Here is a 27025-nt window from a genome sequence, read left to right as displayed (position 1 = left end):
GAAGATAAGTCATTATGATGTGACAAATATTTGGAATATTTGATAATTGGAATGCAATACCTCAAACTACCACTAGGCGGCGATGTTACCCTAAGGGAAATATCTCAAAATTCCTGCAAAAATTAGTGTTTGTTCTGTCTTGAAAGCAACTTCTAGGGCAATAACTACATAGATTTCCTTCCACAAAACCCACACATCTTCACAACCTGTCTGCATCAGACAATTCCCATGTATGCGCACGACAAAATAAAGCATTAAAAGTGTTTATTTGCTTGTCAGACCAGAAGGATTGTAACCCTTTAAACATACCGAGTCTATTGTGTTATGAGAGGTATTTCTTTTCTTCCCAGACAAAAGAGGTGACATCACTGGTCACACCTAATGTGTGTGCTCTAAACATCCGCTGGGGCTGTAAAGACAGCATCCAGGAATTCTCCACCCTGCTCTGGGTTCCAGGCCTCCCCTCGCCCTCTTATGCTTCTCAGGCTTCGCTGTGAACCAGGATTGGGTGGGACTGGCCACCTTCACCACAACAACAACACAAACAGATTACAGACTCGCTGGCTTACAGGCTGGAGACAAAACAGCATATGATAGCCAAACCTGAGCCCTGCCTGTGACCTCTGGGCTGCAGCCACCGCAGTTATTCTGCTCCACCCAGCACTGCTCATTTACTCAAAGATTCCTTCCACAGAAACCAAAATGAGTGCCAACAAATTATCCCTGGAGGAGCCATAACATGCACCTACTTAACCTCATGTCACTGACTTATTTCTTCTTGCTATTTCATGGCATCCCCTAACCCCTCACCTGCCTCTGTCACTCATTTTCTCCTTCCTCCTGATCCTTTTCCTCATTCAAACAACCTATTTTCTTTTGTCTTTAATGCCAGGCTGGTGAGATGGTTGCAAAGGTGCAGCTTCTCTCTCGTTCAGGTGAATTATGGCGTTCATCCTCACTGTTGTTTGGATTGTCTGTCTTTAAAAGCCCATAAATAACACCTGACCCATTGAAACCGTCCACTTCGAGGGAGCAAATAGCTATATAACTGTAATAGCCTAGAAGTATCAACCACCAGCCCCTTTCAGCGATCGCTCAACTGCAATCCAATCTAGAGGCTGGATGACTGATGGAATAGAGCGAAATCAAAAAAGATTAGTAAATCCACAAGTACCTTCACTTTCCAATTTATGTGGATTAAGCAGCATTAGTCAAACTCATAAATGCTTTTCCTTTTGATATAGAGGGAAAGTATAACGCCATAAATGAGACAGGTCTGATTGCACACTAAACAATAGAGTAGGCTTCTCTAATTCATGTTATGTGTTTGTGTAACACCCCCACGCCTCCTCCTCCCCACATTCTACAGGGTGTCTGGCCTTCACTTTGCTGTCAGTCCCCTCCCAATACACAGGAAGCCGGCATCCAGTGACCCACACCAAACATCCTGTAAGGAAGTGGGGCCCTGGAAAACAAGTCCTGAGAGGGGAGGAGAGCAGAAGAGCGAAGAGGGAGGCCCTTGCCTGACGGGTGTGGTGCCTAGTGGAGGCCTTGGCCTCGTGCCCCCCACCCCCTCCCCACCCACCCAACCTCACTACCTCGCAGACTGACCTCCGCCCAACATTACCCCATATTTTCACCAATCACGCAATCTTTGTTTTCACCTACTGCTTCGACATAAGACCAGGTATTTTCTCCTGCTGTATTTCATATTGCTTATGAAACACTGAACCCCAGAGCAGTTATTATACAGTCCAAATTGCTTGTGTTCTTGTAGTTCTTCATATTGGAGTTTGCATTGGAATCACTGTTTGTTAAAGTTACTCCACTCCTAAATTGCTAACTGTCATGGTTGCCCTGGTCAGTGTTAACAGGCCATAGACTGACTTTTATGTAAAGGACTTGAAAATCCTTACACCGTCTTCTGAGTTCTACGATACCTCCCCTGCTCATCTATAGCAGTAACAACTTAGTTCCATAGAGAAGCCACTGTTGAAGCATCTTAATATATATATATACCACTCATGGCCACCAGATGCTAGCTCCAAAAAAGACCTGTTTCTCCTAGAATTACTCACATATACTTTTACAATCAACTTTACTTATCCTTAGAAAGGAAATCTAGTGTGCAACAGGGGTCAAAAACACATACACAGAAACAGCACCCCCAGATGCCAACACAGTTAATTACACAACACAGAACAACACACAATGCAGCCACTTCCTCCCTAAAACAAATAACAAAGGTCCAGTGGGGCAGTATACAAGTTAATTGCCATAATGGCCATGGGCATTAAAAGATAAATAAATAATCACATAATATTAAATTGTAGATGTCAGCCAAGTGAATTCAGACTCCTACATGCCACAGGTATAAAAGAATCCCTAGCATCTCTAGTTCTCAACTCAGGAAGCCTAAAACGGTGACCAGAGGGAGGCAAATTAAACTCCCCAAAGAGTGGGTGATCAGGGCAGTTTAAAATTTGTTTGGCTTTACCCTTGACCCATTTGACATTATGTCTTGCAGCTGGGTTAGCTGTACCCCAACCACCTTTGATGTATTGAACTTGTGTCTACAAATACTAATATAAAGTCAATAAATATATTTTTCATGACAAAAACAGTTTTTCCAGTGGGTGTGTCTTGAAATCTTTGCTCCATTAATAAGGTTTTATGATGAATAGAAGGTTGTTATTCTTTATTTCTTTATTGAATTAATATATTTATTTCTAACAGACACCTCAACTATAATTCTGGGGTCAGGAGTAAACAGTCCTGTATCCAGGTCTAACAACAGATCCATGTACAATACTGGCTACCACTAGCACAGAAATGTACTCACTAATGTCAATAACAACAACATGTGATCGACTCTGCACACAACACTCACTCCAACACCATCTTTCTGTGAAAAACAACATGCATACATTTAACATATTGAATCTTTAAATGAAGAGCTAGAATAAGGTAATAAATGGAATATTCTACCAGACAGTGTGGAAGTATGCTCTTAAGCTTTCTTGTCCATAAGATTAGATTGATTTAGCCTTAAGTGCAGGGGGAAAACATCTAGCCTGGTTTGCTTCAAGGAAATCCTCCGTTTTACCACCTTTAAGCCTCACTAATTATAAAAATCTTTAATTAATCCTCCCAAAAAATGTCACCTTGATGTTGCCAGGCAACCCGTTGGCAATGCCAGTAAGAAACAGCACATAACCCCCCCTTAAAACCGCAAAATACACAGACGAGAGATAAAGTGTTAATTAGTAAGCTTTAGAGATGCTGGTACAGCCAGGATAATCATTTCCCCTTTCCTTTAGTCTTTATGTTAAGCTGAAGTAAATGCCTTTAAGATGCATAAAAGAAAATAAATAATAAAAGTACCATCGATCTTAACTGTAACTTTATGATCCTGTAATATGTTGTAGGTGAAACTGTAGTGATTTTGAAAGATTACCAAAAACAGGTGTCGGGGCTGCCTGCTTTTCCTCGAGACCTTCATGAGTGTTCCTTCTTTGACAAACATCTATTAAAGAAGAAAATGCAAAACATTAGAAAAACATGTTATGATGTGACTTGGGCTGTGCCTTTTAGACCCTGTTTGAGGCCTACAAGTACTGGTACTCAGATGTCACAACAGAATGTGTTGTGTTTTCATAGTGAAACAATTAACACTAGCCAGACTCGGCTTGGTGCTCACCCTTCCGGGTTTCAGGAGGTCTCTCTTTCCTTTTACGCTGTACTCTATATGGACCAGACGCAGCAAGTTCTCCTGTGGGACAGGAAAGAGCAGAGAGATGGAGAGTGATTATCCAGAGATAGAGGGACGGGGAGACGGAGAATGAAACTGTCCTTGTTTGTTAGTGAATGAAAAGGAGGCAGGCGGAAAAGGATGTGATACTGAAAACTGAATAGGGAGGATCGAGATAGAGGGAGCCTGTGTTTCCACTGTCTGTCAGCCTGTGAGTGTGTGTTTGTCAGTGCATGTGTATAGATGTGGTAAAAAAAAAAAAGGGGAGTGTGATAAACAGAGAAGGAAAGCCAAAGTGAGACACAGGGGATCTTGGCAGTGATAGGCGAGAAAGACATGAGGAGGAGGGTATGTGTGTGTGTGTGAATTATCTCCATAAGCTGCTCATGTTTGAGGAGGGTAAGCCATATCCACCCTTACACTGCTCTCTTTGTAATTATACACCTGGGACTTTGTGATGACATCAACTTTCCTCGGTCCTTGCGCTAATCAACAAGCTGCGGAGGCCGGAGCCAAAGAAAGATAGACCTCTCCTTCACTGCAGCATGTCTAGGAAAACCTCAGCTGTCTGACTTGGTCACGCTTCATCTCCATTCCAAAATTGCTCTTTCATTGCCAAGCAGAATATAAAGACACGTCTCAATAAAAGCTAAACAGTCTAAATGTAAACACATGGAACGCACTGAGACTAAACTCACCCCCTGTTTGAGATTGTCGTTGGCCTGGTCAGCCACCTCGGACACGATCACCAAGGCAGCTGCAACACAAACAGAGAAAGAAAGAGAGAGATTTATGCACAACCCAACTCTTAAGTCACACTCAGTGGCTGTGTCTCAACAACTAGGCCCTGGTGCATTTCAACCAGCTGCAGCATGTGTGTGTCTGTGATGGCCGAAAAACATGAATGATACTGTTTGCGCTTCTAGCATGACAGAGGTTTATTTGATAATTTTACCTTGTGTGTCCTCGTATTCTTTAGAGTCAGGAGAAAGGTTGTTCAGGTAATCTGGAGAGGGTGCAAAAGAAATCGTCAACAATGCAAATACAGTACAATACAGACTAGTTTTTTATCTGTGTCCTCATCACTTCATCTAAAACAATGTTACTTATTACATTAGATTATGGCCATTTCTCAATACCAAGAACGCAGAGTACGGTCTTGCGAACACAGTCTTGGTAAGAACGGTCTCAGAGAACATACTTCCTAAGAACGCAAGTCTATCTGTAAATGAGATGCGTAGTTGTGAACTTTCCTCCCTGTCTCCGTTGTATTTACACCATCTGCTCCCTAAAGTATTTCCCTCAAATCACCACAGTGTCACTCGATTTGATTTCAATACATTTGTACTAGTATTTACATGTTATTTATACATTTTGTATATTTTTCAAAACTGTAATGCATGTTGTTGGTTCAGCCAGGCACAGCCGCCCGGGTCCTGGTTGAGCCGGCACAAACTGCATCTTTGGGAAGTTATTTCGCAGCCAAGTCTATATGCGTCACCAACCAGTGCATCCTTGGTTTAAGCTAGCTGACAAGAACCACATCCGGGTATTCCATGCATTCTTGGTTTACGCAAACTTGCACTTGGAACAGTACTTGGGCCGTGACTGATGACGTTTCACGAGAACGCGAGAATGACAGAACAGACAAGACTGGGTACTTAGAAATGGCCTATTTTTCTTTCAAATATTTTAACGATAATAGTAATGATAGAGTATTTTCTGACTTCATGAGCAAAATACTGTTGAATTTCCAGCACTGGCCTCCTGCCATAGCACGATTGGCTGTTTTATTCTACATAAACTTTGTTTCTTTCATTCTTTAAGGGATATATTCAGATGTAACCCATTTGTGATCACTAACATTTTGACAGAGGATGCAACTGATTTGCACTTTACATGACAAGGTTCGATGAGGAGCTTTAACAGAGCAGACATTGGCATTAAACATCAACATGCCACCATATATCACTTCTTTGTTAAACTAACAACAGTATTATTATTCAGCATGTTCAAGTGATTGGCTGATGCTTTAAGTCCTTCAAGCATCATCTGCTTTAAGCTTTTCTGTTACATGTACCTCGAAATCTTTATAACATACATTAAAATTTAACACTACTGTGCTTTTAAACCACTTTAAGACTATTATTACAAAAAACTCTGCCGTATTCTGCTGTATTCACTTGTTTGATATTATACATTCTATGTATTTTTTTTGTTGTGTCCTTGATATCATTTATCTATTTATTACCATTATTTTTTTCTGTCACTTTCTAGCCTTACATTTATTGCTTTAACTTATTCCTGCACGCACCTGCATTGTTGTTTTTGTAAATGTGTGTGCTTTTGTTTTAGTTGTGCCTTCTAAGGCGTCCTTGAGTGTGTGTCCAAAAATACAACTTCTTCTTACCATTATTATTATTAATTACCTAATACCATTACATGTAACTATTAATGCTGTAACATGCAAATATGCACTAACATTTGGGAAAGCAACACATGAGGAAATAACATATTCAATATTTTAACACTTACAAATGTAAAGTTGTGAGTTATAAAATGTCTTGCTGATATACTCTCAGAGCCTAAGGTGACTAATGTTAACAAATTTATCAAAGTTAGTTCTTTTCTTTGCTTGTTCTACTGTTAAACTGTCACAGTAGTATTTACACTCTAACTCCACTTGTGGTCGATACTTAGCTTGTTTTAAAGAGTATGTGCATGTGTGTGTCTATGTGTTACCTGTTAGAAGCATCCGATATTGAAGGACCCTCACTATAACCTGCAGCAGCTGGTGTTTGAGTGGGACTTGAGTTTCCTCTGGGCCTCGGGTCTGCACACACACACACACACACACACACACACACACACACACACACACACACACGCACACACGCACACACGCACACACGCACACACATAGACACCAGACATACACATATATACAACACAAGAGCAGTTAGAATATGCAAGAGGAAAAGAAGACCTAAACATCTTGCATTTACATAAAATCATCCCATATCACAACTGACTTGACTTGGAAATTTGAGGGATGCTTCTTTTGTGTCATTTTTTTAAAACATAATTTTTTTTTTTTATCATTGTTGAATCCCCTCCTCCAATAACACTGATCTACAAGGAAAATGCTTCCAGAATAAAAGTAATGAAATTTTACCACATGAGAGTGGAAAGTGGAAGAAAAATCAAGTAAAAAATGCTGGTTGGCTGAACTTTCCAAGATACAGCCTTGGGTCAAAATGTGAAATTCAAGAATTAACAAGAGAATGGGTTTGACTCAAAAGGAATATTTGTCTCAGAGCTACAAGATCTACTTCAAAACACTGTCTGCACAATTAGAATACAGTCACTTTACAGGTTCTATCTAGTGGAAGATTTATAAAACTATTATATAAATGTACATAAACCAATATATATGTGTAATAACATTTAACCATATACCTTGAAAACATCAGCAAACCAGCACTTTTGTCATTTATTTTCCAATTAATCTTCTTAAAATACGTAACATTTAGCACATTTAATCTCTGAAGCAAATCATTTCTAAAAAATTGTAGACCAGTGTAAAACACTTGCAGCTGAACCAGAGGTATTCCTAATGCACCTCTAATTACAATTCTTAATAGAGTTTTCAGGAATAAAAGTTTAATTTAACTCTTCCTTGCTGTGATGCCCTACCAAAGCCCCCCTGTCTGGAGCTTTGTGTCTACACAACCGCTAATTCAATAGTGCAAGTCAAGGTCAGAAACGACTATGAGAACAAACTGTCCCACTGACCTTCACATATCTTTTCAGAGCACAAAAACACCTCTGAACACCCATTCTTCTTTTCAGAGCAGTCATTTGTAGGTGAAAGGGGGCAGAAATTGTCACAATCAAAGAGACCTTTAGAAAATCAATCAGGATCTAATTGTCCCTGACAGGTATTTATGCCCCGAGCGAAGAAGAGAACCAAGAGACTGGGCACACACTCCCACCCCCACACATCCACACAGTCTTTTTTAATCCAATGAAGTCCTATCCTTCATTAGAGAGGCAGAGATAGCACCCTGCGGGAAACAGCATCTTCATCTTATTTACACCACACATAGAAACACACACACACACACGTCTCTGAGACACTGAAGCATACAATATGTACACACAGGCCTAGTGAAACAGCAATGACACTGGCTTAAACACACCACTCTTTGTCTTCATTATCACAATATGGAGCACAATATTCCGAGCCTGGTACATAAGCGGTCTCTGTTGGCCTTCTTCTTTTCATGATCCTTGTCTCTCACAAGTATTTTGACAATATCTTCACAAGTTACTGAGCCAACAACTGTATCAGCATAATCTCAAAACTGAAATTATTCCCCTTAGGTTTTGGTTTACTTGGGCAACTTCTAATTCAACCCATTTGGGGTTACTTTTTAAGCTACTTGTACCACCAGTATTGTGTAAATGCTAAAGTTGCAATGAATGTAAGGCCATTACAAGGAACTGGCTGCAAACTGATGCACCCCATGAGGATCAGTGGCTAGTTATAATAGAGGAAATCAACTCTATGGTAAAGATTGACTTATTACCTACGGCTCGAGGGACATATCTTCATAAAGCACTGGAGAAAATGGTTGGACTGTAAACAAAACAATGCATAATTACGACTGTATGTCATTTAAATATTTTGTGTTCAACCAGTGACCCCTAGTTTCTGTGTTGTGTTGTATTGTCTATTGATAAAACAAATAAAAATAAAGTACAGGGTTATTCAAAAAGAATGAACCGATTTCATGACGCATTGCTTCAGTTCTCAAGCATCGTCATGGCCATTTGAACGAGGAGTTTTCTAAGTTTGAGCTTTTTTAAATGAAAAAGTGCCCCAGCGATGGATTGGTTGGAAGGGTGCCCAAGACCTTGCTCTTTGTGTTTGGTCTGCGAGATCCCCAGACTTCACCATGTGTGATTTCTTCTTGTGGAGATACGTAAAAGATCGTGTTCCATCACTATCTACTAACCTCAATGACCTTAAACATCGAATAACAACAGCAATCAATTCAGTGGACTGTGATATGCTGCTACACATCTGGAAGAATTCTCTTATTGCCTGTGATGCAGGTGGTGGCCACATTGAACACTTGTAAGACAGGGAATAAAAGTTGATTATGAATAGAATACTTGTGACTTGGCTGGAGCTTTCTATTGCTTTTCCTTATTAAAATATTGTATAATGAAATCGGTTCATTCTTTTTGAATAACCCTGTATAAAAAAAAAGTTGCAATGAATGAGTTGATATTGAACATGTCATGCTTGCTCACTACGAAAACATAGGGTGGACTAAACCCTTTTGTCCTTAGTGAAAGGGGCTTCAGGGACAATCCACAATTCACTCTGATACAAAACCATTTATTCAGCCAATTTTGATTCAGTTGTGGCACTAATTACTTTGAAATCAAAAGAAAGAAACAAAAACAAAGGTTTAATCCCAGTCCCTCTCTCTTCTAGTCCCACTTTTCCCCCTTACACTAGAGAGAAAAGTCCAAACTGATAATACTTCTACTACTCTACCGAGGAAGCCTTCATACATACTTACTTTCTCTTTTTTTCCCCCTATCTCTGTGTCACCATCTTTTGTTTTCCACCTTTGCTTGAGTTTCTTTTGCTTTTCTGTCTCTCCTTTCCCCTGATCAGTACAGGATGCTTCGAGTACAATAATAACCAGCCCTCTATTATTAAACCAGCTTGGCTTCAGAACATCCGCTCTCCTCAAGTGTCGCTTGTAAATTGTCATCCAATTGACACTTGTTCAGAGGAAGTGGCTTTCTCAGGCGTGCCAGAGATGGTAATTAGCGTGTGGTTTGTTTGGGTGAGTGAGCCAAATGAAGGAGGAGAGAAGTAGAGCTTGTGATGCCTCATGCTGGGAGATAAACACATACTCACACACATGCACGGAAACACAAACACACCTTTCAGACTCTGTCACGGCCAGCTGATTTGCTGCCTGCACACACACAACTGATCTAATTGGGGAGTTGTAAAGGAGGCTGCTTCTCTAATTAGCTTCTGTCTGCCTCATTGCCCAGCTGCCTTTACAAAGAATTCACTCCATTGCTCTCTGCCTCTATCGCTCTCCGTCCACCTGCTGCACAGCCTCTTCCTCTCCTCCTCTGGGCTTCATGCACAAGAGAAAACACACAGGCTTTAGCACAAACACAGGCCATGACATGAATATAAATCCAAGCTGGTGTAGCTTGGAGAGTGACTTCATAAAACTAGTTTCAGAAGATCCACACAATTTGTGTACGGACATGCCCTGGCAAAGTAATCAGACGATAATACTCAGAGGCACAAACAGGCTTGAATATAAGCAAAAACACACTCAGACATGCGCACACACACTGCAACATGTCGGCCTATGCTTATAGATGTAGGGTGGTAAACAAGAAGCTGGCTGTGGAGAGGAGGCTTTAATCCTGTAAGGGTCTAGCACTGATCCAATCAGGGTCTGTGGCTACTTCATCACTGTCATCACCGGATCCGCAATGAAATTACTACCACTTTTACTGCTGGACTTTGGCTTGTAGTAGTAAAGGGAGAAGAGCAGGAAGGCAGAGTGGAAACACAGCTCCTGAGGCAGGTAGAGGTTGGAAACAAACACACGAAAAAACCCTGAGACTGATACAAAGTGTTAACCTATGATAAAAAAAAAAAAAAAAAAAAAAAAAAAACAGAATGGATGAAGCATTCAAGGTTCTTTTGTTCCTAAGACTTTTTTCTTCTAATCTGTTTATTGATTTTTGTGATGAGGTCGAAAAATCACAACAACAAAGAAACAACACACTTATAGTAACATGACAATCTGGCAGTGCCTACATTACTACATACTTGACACAGTGGCACATTAAACCATGTAAAAATTAATCTGGGTGACAATTCACCTTCATTTCTTAGCAGACTAACTAAACATTGTCAGATTTTCCAAAAGAGACCCTTCTTATTTGACATTATGAATCTAACTTTCTCTAGATCTACAAGATTACCCTCAGTCAGATTTCCATAACTGTAGTATCAGCTTTCTGGTGTTAATAGAGGGATGACATGGGCTTTATACTTATCCTTTGTCATTATTCCAATGAAGGGTAGCAATCCAATATAATGGTGTCTATGTGATGTGGCAGAAATGTGTCTAACAATAGAGATTTGCCAATAGAGAGGAAGGGTCTTGCCCTTTTCGGTATGCCCCCTGGGATCTCACTCTGCAAAAAAAAACAACATATGGACGGAGGTCTATGCAAGAGACCAAACATTTTTTTGATCCAGTTTTAATTAAATCGTTAATCACATATATGTTTATGTTTATGTTTATGTTTATGCATTTGGCAGACGCTTTTTTTCCAAAGCGACTTACAGGGGAAAACCAATTAAATCACTCAATCAATCAAATTTTATTTATATAGCGCCAGATCACAAAAAAGTTATCTCTTGACATTTTATATATAGAGTTGGTCAAAACCAGACTCTAAGTCAATTCTACAGAAACCCAACAGAATCCAAAAAGAATATATGATGTCTGTCAATTTAAAAGCAAATTTTGCAATTTTTGCAATGATGTCTGTCAATTTAAAAGCAAATTTTGCAATTCCAGAAAGTTGTACAAAAAATACACTATGTGGCTGAAAGTGTAGAACACACTAAATAAAGGTGATTTATTACTAATAGGGTCCTGGGCCACAACAAATAATGAAAAATGTCATAATACTGTATATATAATGATAAATACCATTACAATAAACAATTTTTTGTCTTTTGGGTTCATTTTGATTGCATTGTCATCCGTGCATGCAAAATGCCTCAGACTAATTTTTTTTCTTAATATTATCCAACATTGTTGTTGTTTAAAATGTTCTATCTCTAGATTTCTGATATGTTTGTAAATAATTATTTGCCTCAGGGAGAAAAATCAACCTTTGCACTTAAAAAAAGTATTGATCTGACATTTATCATAACTACCGACCACAGACAAAGATATTTTTATCATTCTAATATTTCAGTTCAATAGGAATGTGAAGTCCTACAAGCTGTAGATGTGACTTGTCCCAATATCTGTGTCCATACAGTGTAGCAAAGCCATATTTAATTTTGTGTGAAATCACTTAGCAGACTAATGTTTTTTCTCACATAACATACAATACCGTTTATTATACACTTTCATAGGTTTATAGGTTTGTTGTATAATTTGTTTATATATATTGTGTTTATGTGGTTCTTTATTTATAAGTACATGTTTATGTAAATGTATAATTTGAAATAATAAAAATAATAATAATAAAAAAAAAATTATACATTTTCAGTCTTCAATAGTGATTTTAATCAACTGCAAAATAATCTCTTAAATGAACAAATTTCATATTTGTAATAGATGAAACTGGATGAAATACTAATCTCTCACCACAGACAAGCATATATATTTATCTGAACTTAAGTCCCATGTCTAGCAGAAGCGGTGAGATTTCACCTCTCTATACATTTTCTACCTCAGGATTCTGTGATTTTGTATAACTATATTGTGATGGGAATTGAGCTGCATCCTACAGCAAGGTGAGAAAACAGTTCTCATTTGCATTGAAGCTGGATTTGCATTGTAATTCATTTTGACAGTATTATTGTTCTCACTTAAGCCTCCATTTCGAAAGGATGTTAGTTTCACTGTTTTTACCTCCGCTGGGAGGTATTGTGATCACTTTGCTTTGTGTGTTTGCATGTGTGCATGTTTGTTTGTTTGTTAGCAAGATAACTCAAAAAATTAAGGGCGGATTTTCATGAAATTTTCAGGAAATGTTGATACTGGCACAAGGAAGAAATTATTAAATTTTGGTGGTGATGGGGGTGGGGGGGTGGGGTGGGGGGGCAAATCTGTCTTGGCAGAGGTCTGTGGTCTCCGAGTGCTTTTCATGTTTTGTCTTTTGTTTTTATCTCAGCTTATGTGCAGGAGTTGTTTTTGGTGTATAAAGCAGTTCAATAAACAAGAAGAAGACATTTTAACCAAATGTGATGAAATACGGTATTATTATTTTAAATACAGACCAATTACCTTGTAGTGACATAAACCATGATATAAAATTAAATGTATCCTAATGCTCATATCACCCACCCCTACCCTGAGCCAACAGATAAATGACCGCTGAAGCTCTGGGCGGTAGGTACAGTGTATCTTGTGACCTGTACGACCCGCTTCGTTCTCTCTTGACTCTGTTTTTGCCTCATTACAGTGAGGTCACACACACCATGCAACTCCCAAGACAGTCCTCAGATACAACACAGCATCCATCACATACTTCCATATTACAAAGGCCTGGTGTGGGAGGGTGAGGAGGAAAGACCCCAGGTTACATACTCATGTCAGAAACCAGTGAATGCAGCGGCAGGTGTTTTCAACTGGCCAAGTTACTGAATATGCCTCTATGTATTAATAATGTAGTTACAAGCGGAAAGAAAAGCATTTCACATTCAAACAACCTTTCTGCAATCTTCCTTGGCAAATCGAGCGATTTATTGTAGCTGCAATTAGTCATTTATTATTGGAGTAAAGCAGCTCATATTAACTCCATTAGAGGACAATGTTGTCAGCGATAAAGGTTATCATAGACTATATTACAGGTGGGTGTGAAAGCATGCTATAGGACACCAAAGGTCAGTATTTACAGAAGATGGCAACAGTATTAGTCTTCATCTCGGACATCCCTTCTATTTACGCTTGCCCTCCTAAAGTTTGGCTGAGCCAAAGTTTTTCTGGGAAGGGGCAGCTGCTCCTGAATATTTATGAGTGGAGACAGTTGGTGCCTTGTCCAATTGCTTTTCTTATCAAGCTCGAAACGCCTGGAACCACTAGGGTGGCCACTCACAGCTAATCAGAGTCCAGCATGGAACTAGTAATAGGCACATTTGGATAAAATTGTATCCAAAAGGTAACATAGAAAGGACATTTTACTGATTTATACTCTGTTATTGGAAACACTACATTTCTACAAAGACTATGTTCTTTAGGAAGAGTTAATCATATAAGATAATCCTCTTTCTGTTGTTTTTTTCTGTTCAGGGTGACCTGCACGCTGCTGCACAGCTGCTTTAATGCTGTAAATGCAGAATCAATAGACCACAACATCCTACAAAGACTTGAAAATGAAAAATCTATTGCTGTATCTCTTTGTTCTTATTGGCTCTCTACTTAATATCCTGTCTATGTTGATGAAGTCAGTACCCTTTCAGTTATCACACTCAGACAATACATATTCATTCAAGTATAATTAACTGTTTATTAAGTGAACTAGTGGTGCAATTCATGGACCAGTATTCGACACATCCTCGGCTGAATTTAAATCCCCATACTCTGATTCTGCTCTTTTTTATTCTGGATGGAGGATTAAGGTTAAGGAGATCCATGCTGGACAAAGAATGGATATTTGGTGTTGAATGGGTATAAAATATGCGAGCATGACAGTGTAAAGGTCAGTCCCATGGAGAGGAGTAAGATGGAGAGGGTTTAGAAAGGCCATTATCCCCCCTTGGTAGCTGAGTGACAAAATCTAAGTTGAGAGCTGCTGAGTGAGTGCTAGGGGAAATACCAGGTTCAATCTCTGCTCTGGAAACACCCCAAAAGACCCCCCCCCCACCGAACGAACATGGAAACAGAACTTGATATCTGAATATTCGTTACTGTCAAAATACTTCCTCAAGTTCCTTTTTCACGAGGATCTTATCATCAAGCAGTGCACTGAATTCACCCAAAAACTGACATAATAACATCACATTCACCATAAGACACTAATTAGCTGAACACCAGCTTTGTTCTTGCTGCAAAAACAGTTCGACAAGATCCTTTGTAACATAATTTACCTCAAATTTCTTGACAATGCCAGCAAAGGTAAGGTTGTTTCTGCAGCTCTCCTCCAGTAAGCTCATGCTGCGATCATACTCTGAGATATAAGTGTCGAACACTGCAAACTCATCCCGACGTGACAGGATCACATCTACGACCCTTTGGCTCTCCTCCCTGAAAAGAGAGGAAAATCAATAATGTTGTGTACACTGAAAATACTGTTAAATAATCTGAAATATGTGCTGTTGTTTTATGTGTGCAAATGTCACACAAACACCCACGTCAAATAACTCAGTCAGAAGTAAACAGAATTCTTTCTTACAAACATGAGATATCATTTTTAGTCCAGACCTGGACCTTGTTGAGAATCTTTGGGAATTGCTGAGAAAGACTTCATGTAGCAGTTTTACTCTTCCATCAATACAATATCTTCAATATCTAAAAATTAATACAACTCTGGACAAAGGTAAATATTGTGGTCTGACATTGAATAAACACTGCGTGGCATGAACAACGCTTCTGATCATCAAAGCTAAAGTTGATCCATCAAATTATTGTGTATAAGACTGTTTTTTGGCCCAGGCTGTACCCTTCCTACAATCAGGTGTTCGCATTTAACCCTTTATCAGGCAAGTGACTATTTTTGGTAATTTCCACATACATTATGAGACAGTGATTGCAACAGTTCTAAAATAAATGTTCCTTTCACCTTACATGTGTTTTTTATATATACTTTTTTGGGTTTTTTTGCCACTTACAGGTGAGGAACCAAATATGGTAACTTCATTTACCTTGATTTTCTACAAAACAATACAAAATTTTGAAAAATTTCACAAAAGTAATAAAGTCTTGTTATGTCCTCCAACAACACACTTAGACTACGTTTATATGTAGCCAGGCATTTTTGAAAATGGAGATTATCCCCCTCTCCATTTTCAAGAAAAACCTTGTGCAGACGTGATCGTTTTCGGAAAACTCTGTGTTTATACAGCCCCATATATCTATACCGTCAAGAGCATGTCAGGCCTGTAGAAGGCAGTGTAGTAGAGACGATTGAGTACCACTAGCCAATCAGAATCCTGAAAAGAACCACAATGAAACATTACTTCCACTATGAACCTATGGAGATGTAATTTTCCTGGTTCCGCGTCCGTGACATGTAACCAATACAATGAGATGAGGGGATGAAAAAGGATTTGAACTCTGAGTCGAACTGTGTTAGTTCTGTAGTCGTTAACAGCTGCATCTGTTTTGAATCATTTTTGTCTTACGGACGTAAATGATTACTTCATTTACCTTCTACTGAACTGGACAGAACAGATAAAGGATAAAGCGTTTCCCTCTGTTTACAAGCAAACACAAAAATGGAGATTAGCTGAAATCTCCACTTTGGCCAGAGTTTTTAGAAACCTTTGTTTTCGGTGCATGTAAATGATGACAAACAGAGAAAAATCTCCGTTTTCAAAAATCCCCGGCTACGTGTAAACGGCCTCTAAGGTTGAAATCTTGAATTCCAGAGCATTTCTATGAGTGAACTATAAAGGGTTAAGCACCATATATCAGTGACCCTTTTACTATTTCAGCATCTGACAAAGTAAGTAATAAAAAACCATGTTGTATTTGGTTTACTCACAAAACCACATATAACAAAACTAATCAAAGTGTTTCAAACTAGCGGATTTTAATGCAAGAACACACATGGGGAGACTGAGCCTTTTCCATAGCTGCCCCTGTGTGTCTTGAACAAACTCCCATAATACATCTGTGACTGCCCTCATCTGCCCTCATTCAAACCATCATCAAAACTCATCTATTCAAAACAGATTTTAATTTCCATTGAGGCCAAGATGTGACTTTTTTGAGTGTGACTGACATTGAGGGACCTTACAATGATTGTTACCTCCGTCAAGGAGGTTATGTTTTTGCTGGCGTTGGTTTGTCTGTCTGTCTGTCTGTATGCAAGATAACTCAAAAAGTTAAGGACGGATTTGGATGAAAATTTCAGGAAATGTTGATACTGGCACAAGGAACAAATGATTAAATTTTGGTGGTGATCGAAGGGGAGGTCTGATCTGCCTTGGCAGAAGTCTGTGCTCTCCGAGTGCTTTTCTAGTTTTGTGATTGTGTTTTTACTTGTTTCTATTTGCTCTACACTTTGATGAATGTTGTACACTGTTTCATATCCTAATACAAATACAATACATTCTTCTTCTTCTTTTCCTTCCTCTTCTTTTTATTTTGATGATTATTATCAAAATACAGCTGCTAATGCCAAGTAAACACAAAATACATATGAAAGTGGCAGGATGAATATGAATGGTTCTGGTACCCCTTGTAAAATTCAATATCCATCTAAAGCATAAAGGAAATTGCTTTATGGTCTGATTGTAGGTTGTTGGAGAAACAAATAAAACATTGCAGACAGTAACATTTGAGCTCAGGATACAAATAGAAAACAATTTCTCCTGCATCAATTTGAAGAATTTCCAAATGTCCCTCATTTGTACCCTGTAATACTTACATATCTATGTACTTAAGGTGCTATAAAACTCAATAACGCCTGACAGGGAGTGATAAATTTGAGTTCAGTACAGCTCTGACTACATTCATATTTCAATGTGAAATAGCCATTCTTCTAATAATCTCTCTGGTCTATGCAATTATATGCTGTTCTTTATGTATTCGTAGTTTTAATAGCACCCTCAATCAAGCCAATCAGGAATACTGCACATGGTAATTTCCTGACTTAATCTAAAAGGTTATGTGGTGTAAAAATTCAGGAAATTTGTTTTAGAGCCTGAAAACCATCCTCATGTGCGTTGTCTCTTACCACTGACTGATGCGTTCCTCTAACTCGGTGATGATGTTGCTGTGTAGGTTGTAAACCTGAGGCAGAACGCCTAATATCTCCCCCAACCTCTGCTCCTCCAGTACAGGCTCCCCCTCCTCCCCTGCTGCCTCAACCACTGCTGATCTGAAGTCCTAAACAGGAGAGAAAAAAAGAGGATTCATGAGGGCTGATTTTCATTTTGTGGAGCTAAAAAAAAGGAGAGGAATGTAGGAAAAAGATGTGAGGAAAGGAAGGAGGGCGGGAAAAATGAAAGTCATAGAGGAGCGAGGAATGTACAGAGGGAAAATGGAAGGAAGGAAGGAAGGAAGGTCAGATCCTCCTAAACATCCTTCCTGGCTGCCACCCTCCCTTCATATCACCTCAGTGCCTCTCCACACTTTGGGTTCTGTCCAGGCATTCAGGAAAGGCGGCGCTGGCTGCACATGAGTTACACACCAGGTGTTGTTGCATAATGACCTTGGTACGCATTGACACAAAGCTGTGTTGTTGTATCTCGAGGCCACTTTTCATTTCTTTGTAGACAAGACCTTTTAAAATCCTCTAATATACAACAAATTTGAGTCCATTCAGCGCTCATAAAACATGCGCAACAGGCATTAATAGCTGCAGCGTCAGTGACTAAGAGGAGTAAGATGAAGAGTTATGGCACACAGGAGTGAAAAACCAGCAGTGGGGTTATTTTTTACTCCGCAAATGAAGACAAAAAATAACTCAAAGTAGGTGAATCGTTAGGAGATGTCAGCACTCTTAAAAAAATCACAGTTTTCTCTGTGGGCAAAGATGTCTGCCAAACCACCATCATATATAAAGCCATAGTGTGTCTATGAGGAATAAGTGTCTGGAGCCCATTTATTTCAGTTTCAAGTCAATCGCAGACATAAAACAAAGAGAGATGTCCCAGTTGGCTTTGAAATACAGTAACGTGGTGACACCAAGCACTTCAGGATGAGCCGTTCATCATGCACAATCGACCTTCCGTGAGTTAACATTCATCATGTCATGTGGAGGGAAAGCTCAGTTAACAGTTTAAGTCGACTGTGATTGTCTCCCAGGTTTAACACATGAACAAATAAACACACATGATGGGTTTTATATGTTTAGGTAACATTATATTTACTGATATTCATCTTCTGGAGACACAGTAAAGCATAATGTGTTGGGAAATCAAATAGGAAATCAATAGATTCCATAAAACCCTAATTTATTTGTTGTTTGTGTGTGTTTTTTTAGTGAAATCTATGGGTGAAGTTTCAGATTAAACTCCATGATTAAACCATGACAGTTTCTTGTTAGTGCTAATGTATTGTCCGTTCTGGGCTTTCATCCTTGGTTTAACATCATTTTGTGTTAAATTTCATTCTAACAAAAGTACAGTTATAAATATTATTTCTCATTTCTGTAATTATATTCCCTAAATACCTGTAAATCTTGTGACCTTTATAGCAAAATGCAAAAGTGTATCTGCACCACAGCAGTCTATGCACACAGTGTTGACTACAAATACATATGTGACAGGACAAGTGTAGTTATTATTGTTGTTATTTATATCTCTGTCTTTTTTTGTGTGTGTGTGCATATTTAACATGCAAAAGTAGAAGAAATTAATACAAGGAAAGGAAAAAAACTTGCAATTCAGACACTACATGCAAACAAAATGTACTGGAACTGTAAATTAATTTGTTCTTTTTTTAGTCGATGCTGTAGAAAATAATGAGTTCAATGAAAATAATTTACACCTTTTTTCATCATCAAAAACATCACAGTGCTTTGTGTTTTCTGGATATTTACAGCATATCAGTGAGTGTTAATAGGCATTCAGAATGACTCTTTGTAGCAGTATTGTGTGAATGCCACATTCATTCATACTGAAATAACAATGTATGTAATAATAATGACAATGTGGAATTCGGGAAATGTAAATTATTCTGGAAGGGATGTATTCTGTGAAATACATTTAAAAACCCTTCCAACACACACACACACACACACACAGCTCTGTGAATGAGATTGACTCTGTTTCCCTGGTTCACTCTTCACCTTATCCCTATTTTCTTCACGTAAGGCAGGTCAAGAAGCAGCGTTAAGCACTTGGTTGAGCAGCCAGTCATGCTCGGTCATAACTCAACAGATAGAATCTGTTCAGAGGTCATAGGCTACAAACGAGAAAAAATAATAAGTCTGGAGCCTCATACGTTCAAGCTGTTATAGGGAAAGCCCTGCAGAAGAGGAGCATGGCCTCCCTTCCTATGTGGAGACAGGGTCTGGAAATTCTTTGTATTCTTGTTATTCCTTATCAAACAATGGAACAATAGCTCATATGTGCCTCTCACTTAACACCACTCTTGTTTTTCCCCAAACTGTGCGCTTGTACATGTTGCTCCACTGAAGTGGAGTCAGTTTCATGCAAATAATGACATCAGTCTGCATCAGACAGTAACTAATACCACCACATATCATCGTTTTCAAGTTTTGTAGAATAATAAGACCCTAACACTGTGCTTATGAATTATGCAACAAAGGGATGAAAATAGCCTTCAATGTCACCTCTCAAAGGTGGCAAAAAGATTCAATTAGGAGGTACAGTAACACAACAGAGCATGAGCCAAGGTTACAGAGTTAGTTTCAGTGAGAGAAACTGTGAAAACAGGTCATTTACACAGTGAACAATAGCTCAGGCTGCACTACACAATTACTGACAAGATGTCAATCAAAATCATGCTGACATGCAGCATTTGTTTCTGTGTACTTTGGTGCAACACCTAATTATTTTAATTAATACATGATGAGATTTATGATCATTAGAGGGGTCCATTGTATAATATTTGCATTAGTTGATTCTTAATGGCCTCAAATTACACATTAAACAAAAGAGCTGCTTTAGTGCCCACAGCAGGCTTTCATAAATCACAGTGAGGGGGCACACATAAGAAATTCAGGTTATGACCTTATTCAAGGTTATAAGGTAGAGGCTGACTGATGGCTTTCTCTGGGTTCAGTGGCTCTACCTGTCAGACTTGTGCTGGAAACCATCACCTTAATAGCAGCTCTTCCATTGTTACTTCTGACCTCTCCTGTGGGCCTCCTCTGTTTGATTAAATCATCTTATTGTTCAAAGTGTTGGAAGGTTATTTCCTGCTGTCTTTTTTTCTTTTTCTTTTTTGGTAAATATCATTACTGTCCCAAACTCTGCAGGAGAGAAGTCTGATTTTGACAGGCAGTGAGTGAGAAATGATGGAGGCAGATGACAGCAGCTGGCTGTGAAGCATAGCTCACCTCCAGAAGCTTTACCATTGCTCACCTTTAAATCCTCCATCCTGCATTAAGGCGCCTTGTTACTATACTGAGGGGAACATTCACAACTGGCCCCAACAGCCTTTTCCTGACCTTTACGTGGCAGGCTGCCAGCTGAGTGGCCCAAGTACATGCGTATATCGGTTGAGAAAAGATACCACGACTGCATCAGCCTGGTGTGTGCACGCTGCGTCATTTTACAACACACCAGAGTGCAACATGTCAACTTTGTCAAGACCAGGAAGTTGATCTTGCTGCAACAACATTGATAATCCCAAACTGAGCTTTACAACAGGGGGAGGAGGAGAAGAAGGAGACAGAGACAGGAGAGCAGACACACAGGATATGATGTTATCAGCAGGTCTTCAAGAACGTTTAATAGGCCTTAAAGAAAAGAAAAAGTTCAGGACTAATGCTTGTGGCGTGGCAACAAAGGTTTTCCTACCTCCTGGAGGTACTTGAGGGCACTGACGTGTCTGGAAAACAAGAAAAGAAAAACACAAGATATAATTAAACTCTGGAAAGGAATTAAAACCTTTGACAGAACAATGTTAATCTTTCTACAAGGCTCATTAAATTATTTAAATTATGCATGATGAGGAAACTACATCGGAAGAATGGTTAAGTGTGCAGCAAGGCAAGGACAAGGCTGGTGTATTTATTAGGAGACACTTGGGTAATTGGGCTGTCACGCTTGCAGATGAGTCAGAGCTACATACACTGCATGTAGCTCCATGAATTAGCCTAGCAGGAGATGAAACATGAGCACAGGAGATACAAGTGAGAGGAACGCTATGGAAGAGGGAACCTTCTCAGAATAATGACTTTCCATCTCCAAATAATGAGGTAGTATCTTAAAGTAATGAGACACTTTGTCAGAATAATGAATTATCATCTGAAAATAATGATAGTAACTCAAAACAATGCATTAGTATCTCAAAATAACAACTTATTATATAAAATATTGGCTTTGTATCTTTAAAATAATATCTTGTAATAATAATAATAATAATAATAATAATAATAATAATAATAATAATAATAAAATCTGGACAAAAGTACTGGGACATGCTGAATTCGGGTGTTTGCAAACAGGGCTGTACTACAAGATGGTAATAAAAATGTCATGGAATCGTGATATAAACATCATTGCAAACATCATTTTATTTCATCTTTAGGGTTAATTTTGTCTACATTCATCCAAAACTATCACAAAATTTGTTTCTACATAATTTTACCCAATACTGGATTTTCTATGATTATAATGTTCTACTTCTAGATTTCTGCAATTGCCACATTCTAACCATAATACTGATTTGATGTTTATAATGATATTTATGACATAAGCATTTTTTTTATCATTATAAACAAATCAACAGGAATGGGAAGTCCTACACATTGTATTTGTGATGCTTCGAAATATTTTTGTCCATATAGTGAATCTCAAGTTATTAAGTTAGTATCTCAAAAATAATGCCCTTAAAATAAACACCTTGGTATCCCAAAGACACTTAGTATATCAAAATGATGACTTAGTATATAAATATAATAGTTTATAAAAAATAGCACCCTAGTATCTCAAAATGATGATTTAGTATATAAATATAATAACAGTCTATAAAAAATAACACCTTTGTATCTCAAAATAATGCTTTAACGTCTCAAAATGAAGAGTTAGGATAAAAAAATAATGTGCAAGTACCTCAAAACAGAAGGATAATGACCTAGTAATGTAAAATAATGACTTAGTATCTCAAAATCACACCTTGGCATCCCAAAGTCACTCCTTAATATCTCAAAAATAACACTTTAATATCTCTAAATCATGCTTTAGTATCAAAAAATAATGTTCATATCTTTAAACAATGTATTGGCTTAATCACTTTGTAGACCAAAACAGTGAGGTAGTATCTTATAAAAATGTCAGTTTATCAGAATATTGAATCGCAATCTCTAAATTAATGAGTAGCGCAAAAGACTTGGTGTTTCATGATGTGAAGGTAACACAGTATTCTTTTGACATCCAAATTCATTAATTTTGAGATACTTGGTCCTTCTTTTATATCACTAACTCAAACTTTTGACACACTTGGTCATTGTTTTGTGAAAATATCTCCATTTCTTTGTGATATTAAGCCATTTTTCTGAGATACCAACTCAAAATTTTGCAAAAGTATATCATTAATTTTGACATACTGGGTCATTACTGTAAAAAGTTTTCATTTTGATTCTCAGGATAATTTCTTTTTTTCATCCTATGATGGAAATGAGCTTCCATCTAAAACTAATATGACAAAGTATCATACGATGGATGCAGCGTGTTTGTGTGTGAGAAGACATGCAGGAAAACAGAATAAATAGGGAAACTGAGGAGCGCAGATGCTCACAGTCTCTCTGAGTCGACGAGCTCTTTGGCGATGTAGAAGGCTCGGGATCGTCCATCAATCTGGGTGACAAGGAGGGAGAACAGTGGGAGATGAATGAACACAGCTAATGTTTAAAGGCTCTCTGTGGGCACTTATTCCTCTCAAACATTAATAGGAGGTGCTACACGAGCTAAAGAGACTGACGACAAAAGCAAATTTACTTTTTTTTTTTTTTTTTTTTTTTTAGCTTCCTGCTGTCAAAATAAGACTGATTATTTCATTACAGTGCTGCATAGACATGAAGGTTTCCCCAAATACCGGACTTTTAAATTCAGATGCATTATGTATGAGAGGCTGCGTGTGTGGTGACAACAATGCTGCCCATTGATTTAGAGGCTAATCACAGGCCTCAAAACATCCCAGCCAAAACATAACCATTTAAGCCTCTACTAGCAAGTCTCCGGAGTGTTGTCAGTGTTATTTTTCCCCATGTAGGGGATTTCACAAATGCTGCATTAAAAGCACACTAACTTGTCCTCATTTCCTCAAAATAAAACTAAACACAGTGAAACAATGTTCCTGGTGGCACGTCTGCTTTTACGGTCCTTCTCCTTTGTGTTTTTCTTGAAATTACTGCATTTTTCTTTGAAGAAGAAGAAAACAAGGAAATGCAGGCCACGTGATGGGCCTGATATTATTTTGGTAGCAGAACGGGTGGGGTCCATCTCTGAGCAACTGTAAAATGGCTGCCTTCACTTTATCATGACTACCCACTCAACAGTAATCATTCTGCTATTATATTAACATCATGGAAAGTATCATTTACAGTTCAAACTAAGTTTTTATCACTTCAAATTACTTGTATGTGTCTTTATTAACAGTATGTGTAGTAGTATTTTTTAATAACATACAATATTTGGAAGAACTCTACAAGTATTTCTTATTTTATCTGTTTCTTATTTACTGTAACTATTCTTTACTACTTTTTATCTGTACTTTGTTGTATTTACTTCTTTACATGTCAATCTTATCTTATCTTATCTTATCTGTGCGTCAACATACTGTATAGTCCTCTGATTTAAATCGTGACAAAAATTTCTGCTCCTTTTACCCAAAAACAAGCGCAACATCTTGTAATTGTATTTAACCTTTTCATATACAAGCCAGGGTTAGGGTACACAACAGAAATGGAAGTCCAATATTCATGTTATCTATTTATTTTTATATTATTGCTATCAGGCTTCATTTCAAAGACCTCATCTTCTAGTTTCTGCATTTAACATGATGTATGAATGCTAACAAGAAACGTAAAATTTGTGGTAATTAGTCGGAAGAGCATTGAATAAAAAGTTGTAACACAGAATTAGGTATTAGGAGTGATATTTTGCTTTTTTAAATGGAATTATGCATTTTAAAACATTTCCCTGTGGTCTACATAAACTGTAAATGCTATGCTTGGGTCTGAAATTCTTCATTAATTCAACTCCACAGGTCCATCTTCAACCCTGTTTCTGAGTAATGACACCAGAAAGGTCGTTCTGTGCACTGGCCCTTTAAATGCAAATGAGCCACTTCACATCCCACCCCCTCCAGGTTGTTGACCATATTGCTCTGTCCCGTTCAGCCACTTATGTTCATTAATACAACCAACAACTGAAAATTTTAGCTAACACTGGTCTACAAGGAAAATGCTTCCAGAATAAAAGTAATGAAATTTTACCACAAGAGTCACTGATAAAGAAAAATCAAGCAAAAAATACTGGTTGGCTGAACTTTCCAAGATACAGCCTTGGGTCAAAATGTGAAATTCAAGAATTAACAAGAGAATGGGTTTGACTCAAAAGGAATATTTGTCTCAGAGCTACAAGATCTACTTCAAAACACTGTCTGCACATTAGAATACATTCACTTACAAGTTCTATTTAGTGGAAGATTTATAAAACTATTATATAAATGTACATAAACCAATATATATGTGTAATAACACTTAATCATATACATTGGAAACATCAGCAAACCGGCACTTTTGTCATTTATTTTCCAATTAATCTTATTAAAATATGTAACATTTAGCACATTTAATCTCTGAAGCAAATCATTTCTAAAAAATTGTAGACCAGCGTAATTGTCTTGAAGTTTGGATATATTTTCAGTATGGACTACAACCGCTGCAGCTGACAAACATTATATGTGCAAATGTTGTGATGAAACTACTTATATATGTAACAAAGTAAGCAGGAATTGAAACAGGTTGTAGATATCCACCCAATTTTTGCCAAAATTAATATAAAGATAGCTTTGCAGCATCTGGAGGGTTCAAATTCAAAATTTATGAACTATTAGGGTCCAAATACACAAATAAATGAACCAAAGACTAATAAAAGTGGGTTTAGCAAAATATAACCCCTTTAAATATATGCTTTATGAAGACAGATGTTGAATTTGACCTGTGAAAACCACATTTGTCCAATAATTCAATCAATCTGAAGACAATAATTTTTTACTTTTGAGCAGATAATATCAACATTATTTTAGGACAATTAGACTAAAAGAAACCTTTTTTTTTCTTAAAGTTGGTCTAGTTTAGCACCTAGATAATAAGAGGGCTGTAGACAATCAGGATCTCTGTGCTGGTGTGATTTGTTATATCTCACCTGTCTGTCAAAGCTCGGCTCTGTGACCCCCTCCTCCTCCTCAGAGGTCCGGCCGTGGTCCTCATCCCCTGATAGCCCAGCAGAGATGGGGTTCATGGGGAAAGGCTCTGTGTAGGCACTGCCAAGAATAAGACCAAACACAGAATGAATGAAAGCCTGACACATAGAAAAACATCATCATAATATGAGCATTTTTGTGATATAACCTGTTAAGAATGTGATCATCAAAACTGACATCTAAGATTATTAAGTATATTTAACCGTAGTATAAAATGCCAAATTTACTCTCAATTTTTTAATGAATTTAATTTAAATCCAGTTAAGTTTACATAGTACTTAGTGTTGTGAAATCTAGTAACATAAACTTTTTTTTGGTTAATTTCATTCAACAGATATCAGACTTAAAGATAACAACAAAAAACAACCTTTATTTGTCAAATACATAATTAAAGTGAGATAATCAGGTGTAGTACAATGACAGAAGGATATAAAAACAGGTATAACTCCAAAAATCACTGGTTAAACCTATGATTAAATAAAGTAACTTTTTTTCTTATTCTTTCATTTTCCACATTCTATATTTATGAAAACTGGTTAATATGGTCAACAAATAACTAAAATATGGTTTATTCTAGGGGTGTCAAACTCATTTTAGTCTGGGGGCCACATTCAGCTAAATTTGATCTCCAATAATGACAACTCCAAATTTTTGTCTTTGTTTTAGTGCAAAAAAAAACCCATTAAATTATGAAAATACTTACTTTTATAAACTATCCAAACAAAAAAGATGCGAATAACCTGAAAAAACTGAAATTTCTTAAGAAAAATAAGTGCAATTTTAACAATATTATGCCTCCACTTATAATTTCTACATGTGCATTATGGATCAGATCTACAAAGACACTAAACACTGAGGAACAGGAAGAAAACAGTTCAAATTGTGCTTAATTTTCTTTTGACATTTCAAGTTGTTCATATTTGTTCAGGTTATTCACATTTAATTGTTACAGGATAGTTTGTAAATGTAAATATTTTCATAATTTAATGTTATTTATTGCACTAAAACAAAGAAAAAAATTGAAGTTGTTGATTCAAGAATTTTTGCTAAATTTAAGATTTTTTTTTTTTTGCTTAATTCAAGATTTTTTTTTTTGCTTAATTCAAGATTTTTTTTGCTTAATTCAAGATTTTTTTTGGCTTAATTCAAGATTTTTTTATTTAATTGAAGATTT

General features: G+C 37.6%; 1 protein-coding gene across 2 annotated transcripts in view; it reads right to left on the bottom strand.

The window, feature by feature from the left end:
* Window positions 1–27025, bottom strand: part of fgd5a (FYVE, RhoGEF and PH domain containing 5a) — a 52959-nt gene that overhangs the window by 13315 nt on the left and 12619 nt on the right. For both annotated transcript variants that reach the window (XM_030134532.1, XM_030134533.1), the window contains exons 3-12: window positions 25794–25911; window positions 23161–23219; window positions 21219–21249; window positions 17462–17613; window positions 14649–14805; window positions 6494–6584; window positions 4707–4757; window positions 4450–4508; window positions 3701–3772; window positions 3458–3526 (exon numbers count right to left, since the gene is read on the bottom strand). In XM_030134532.1, the coding sequence (XP_029990392.1) occupies window positions 3458–3526; window positions 3701–3772; window positions 4450–4508; window positions 4707–4757; window positions 6494–6584; window positions 14649–14805; window positions 17462–17613; window positions 21219–21249; window positions 23161–23219; window positions 25794–25911 (859 nt within the window). The remainder of the gene's footprint in view (window positions 1–3457; window positions 3527–3700; window positions 3773–4449; window positions 4509–4706; window positions 4758–6493; window positions 6585–14648; window positions 14806–17461; window positions 17614–21218; window positions 21250–23160; window positions 23220–25793; window positions 25912–27025) is intronic.

Source organism: Sphaeramia orbicularis, chromosome 5 (genome assembly GCF_902148855.1).
Source record: "Sphaeramia orbicularis chromosome 5, fSphaOr1.1, whole genome shotgun sequence".
NCBI classification, from domain to species: domain Eukaryota; kingdom Metazoa; phylum Chordata; class Actinopteri; order Kurtiformes; family Apogonidae; genus Sphaeramia; species Sphaeramia orbicularis.
Note: the sequence above shows the minus strand (reverse complement) of the source record. Positions and strands in the feature narration are given on the sequence as shown.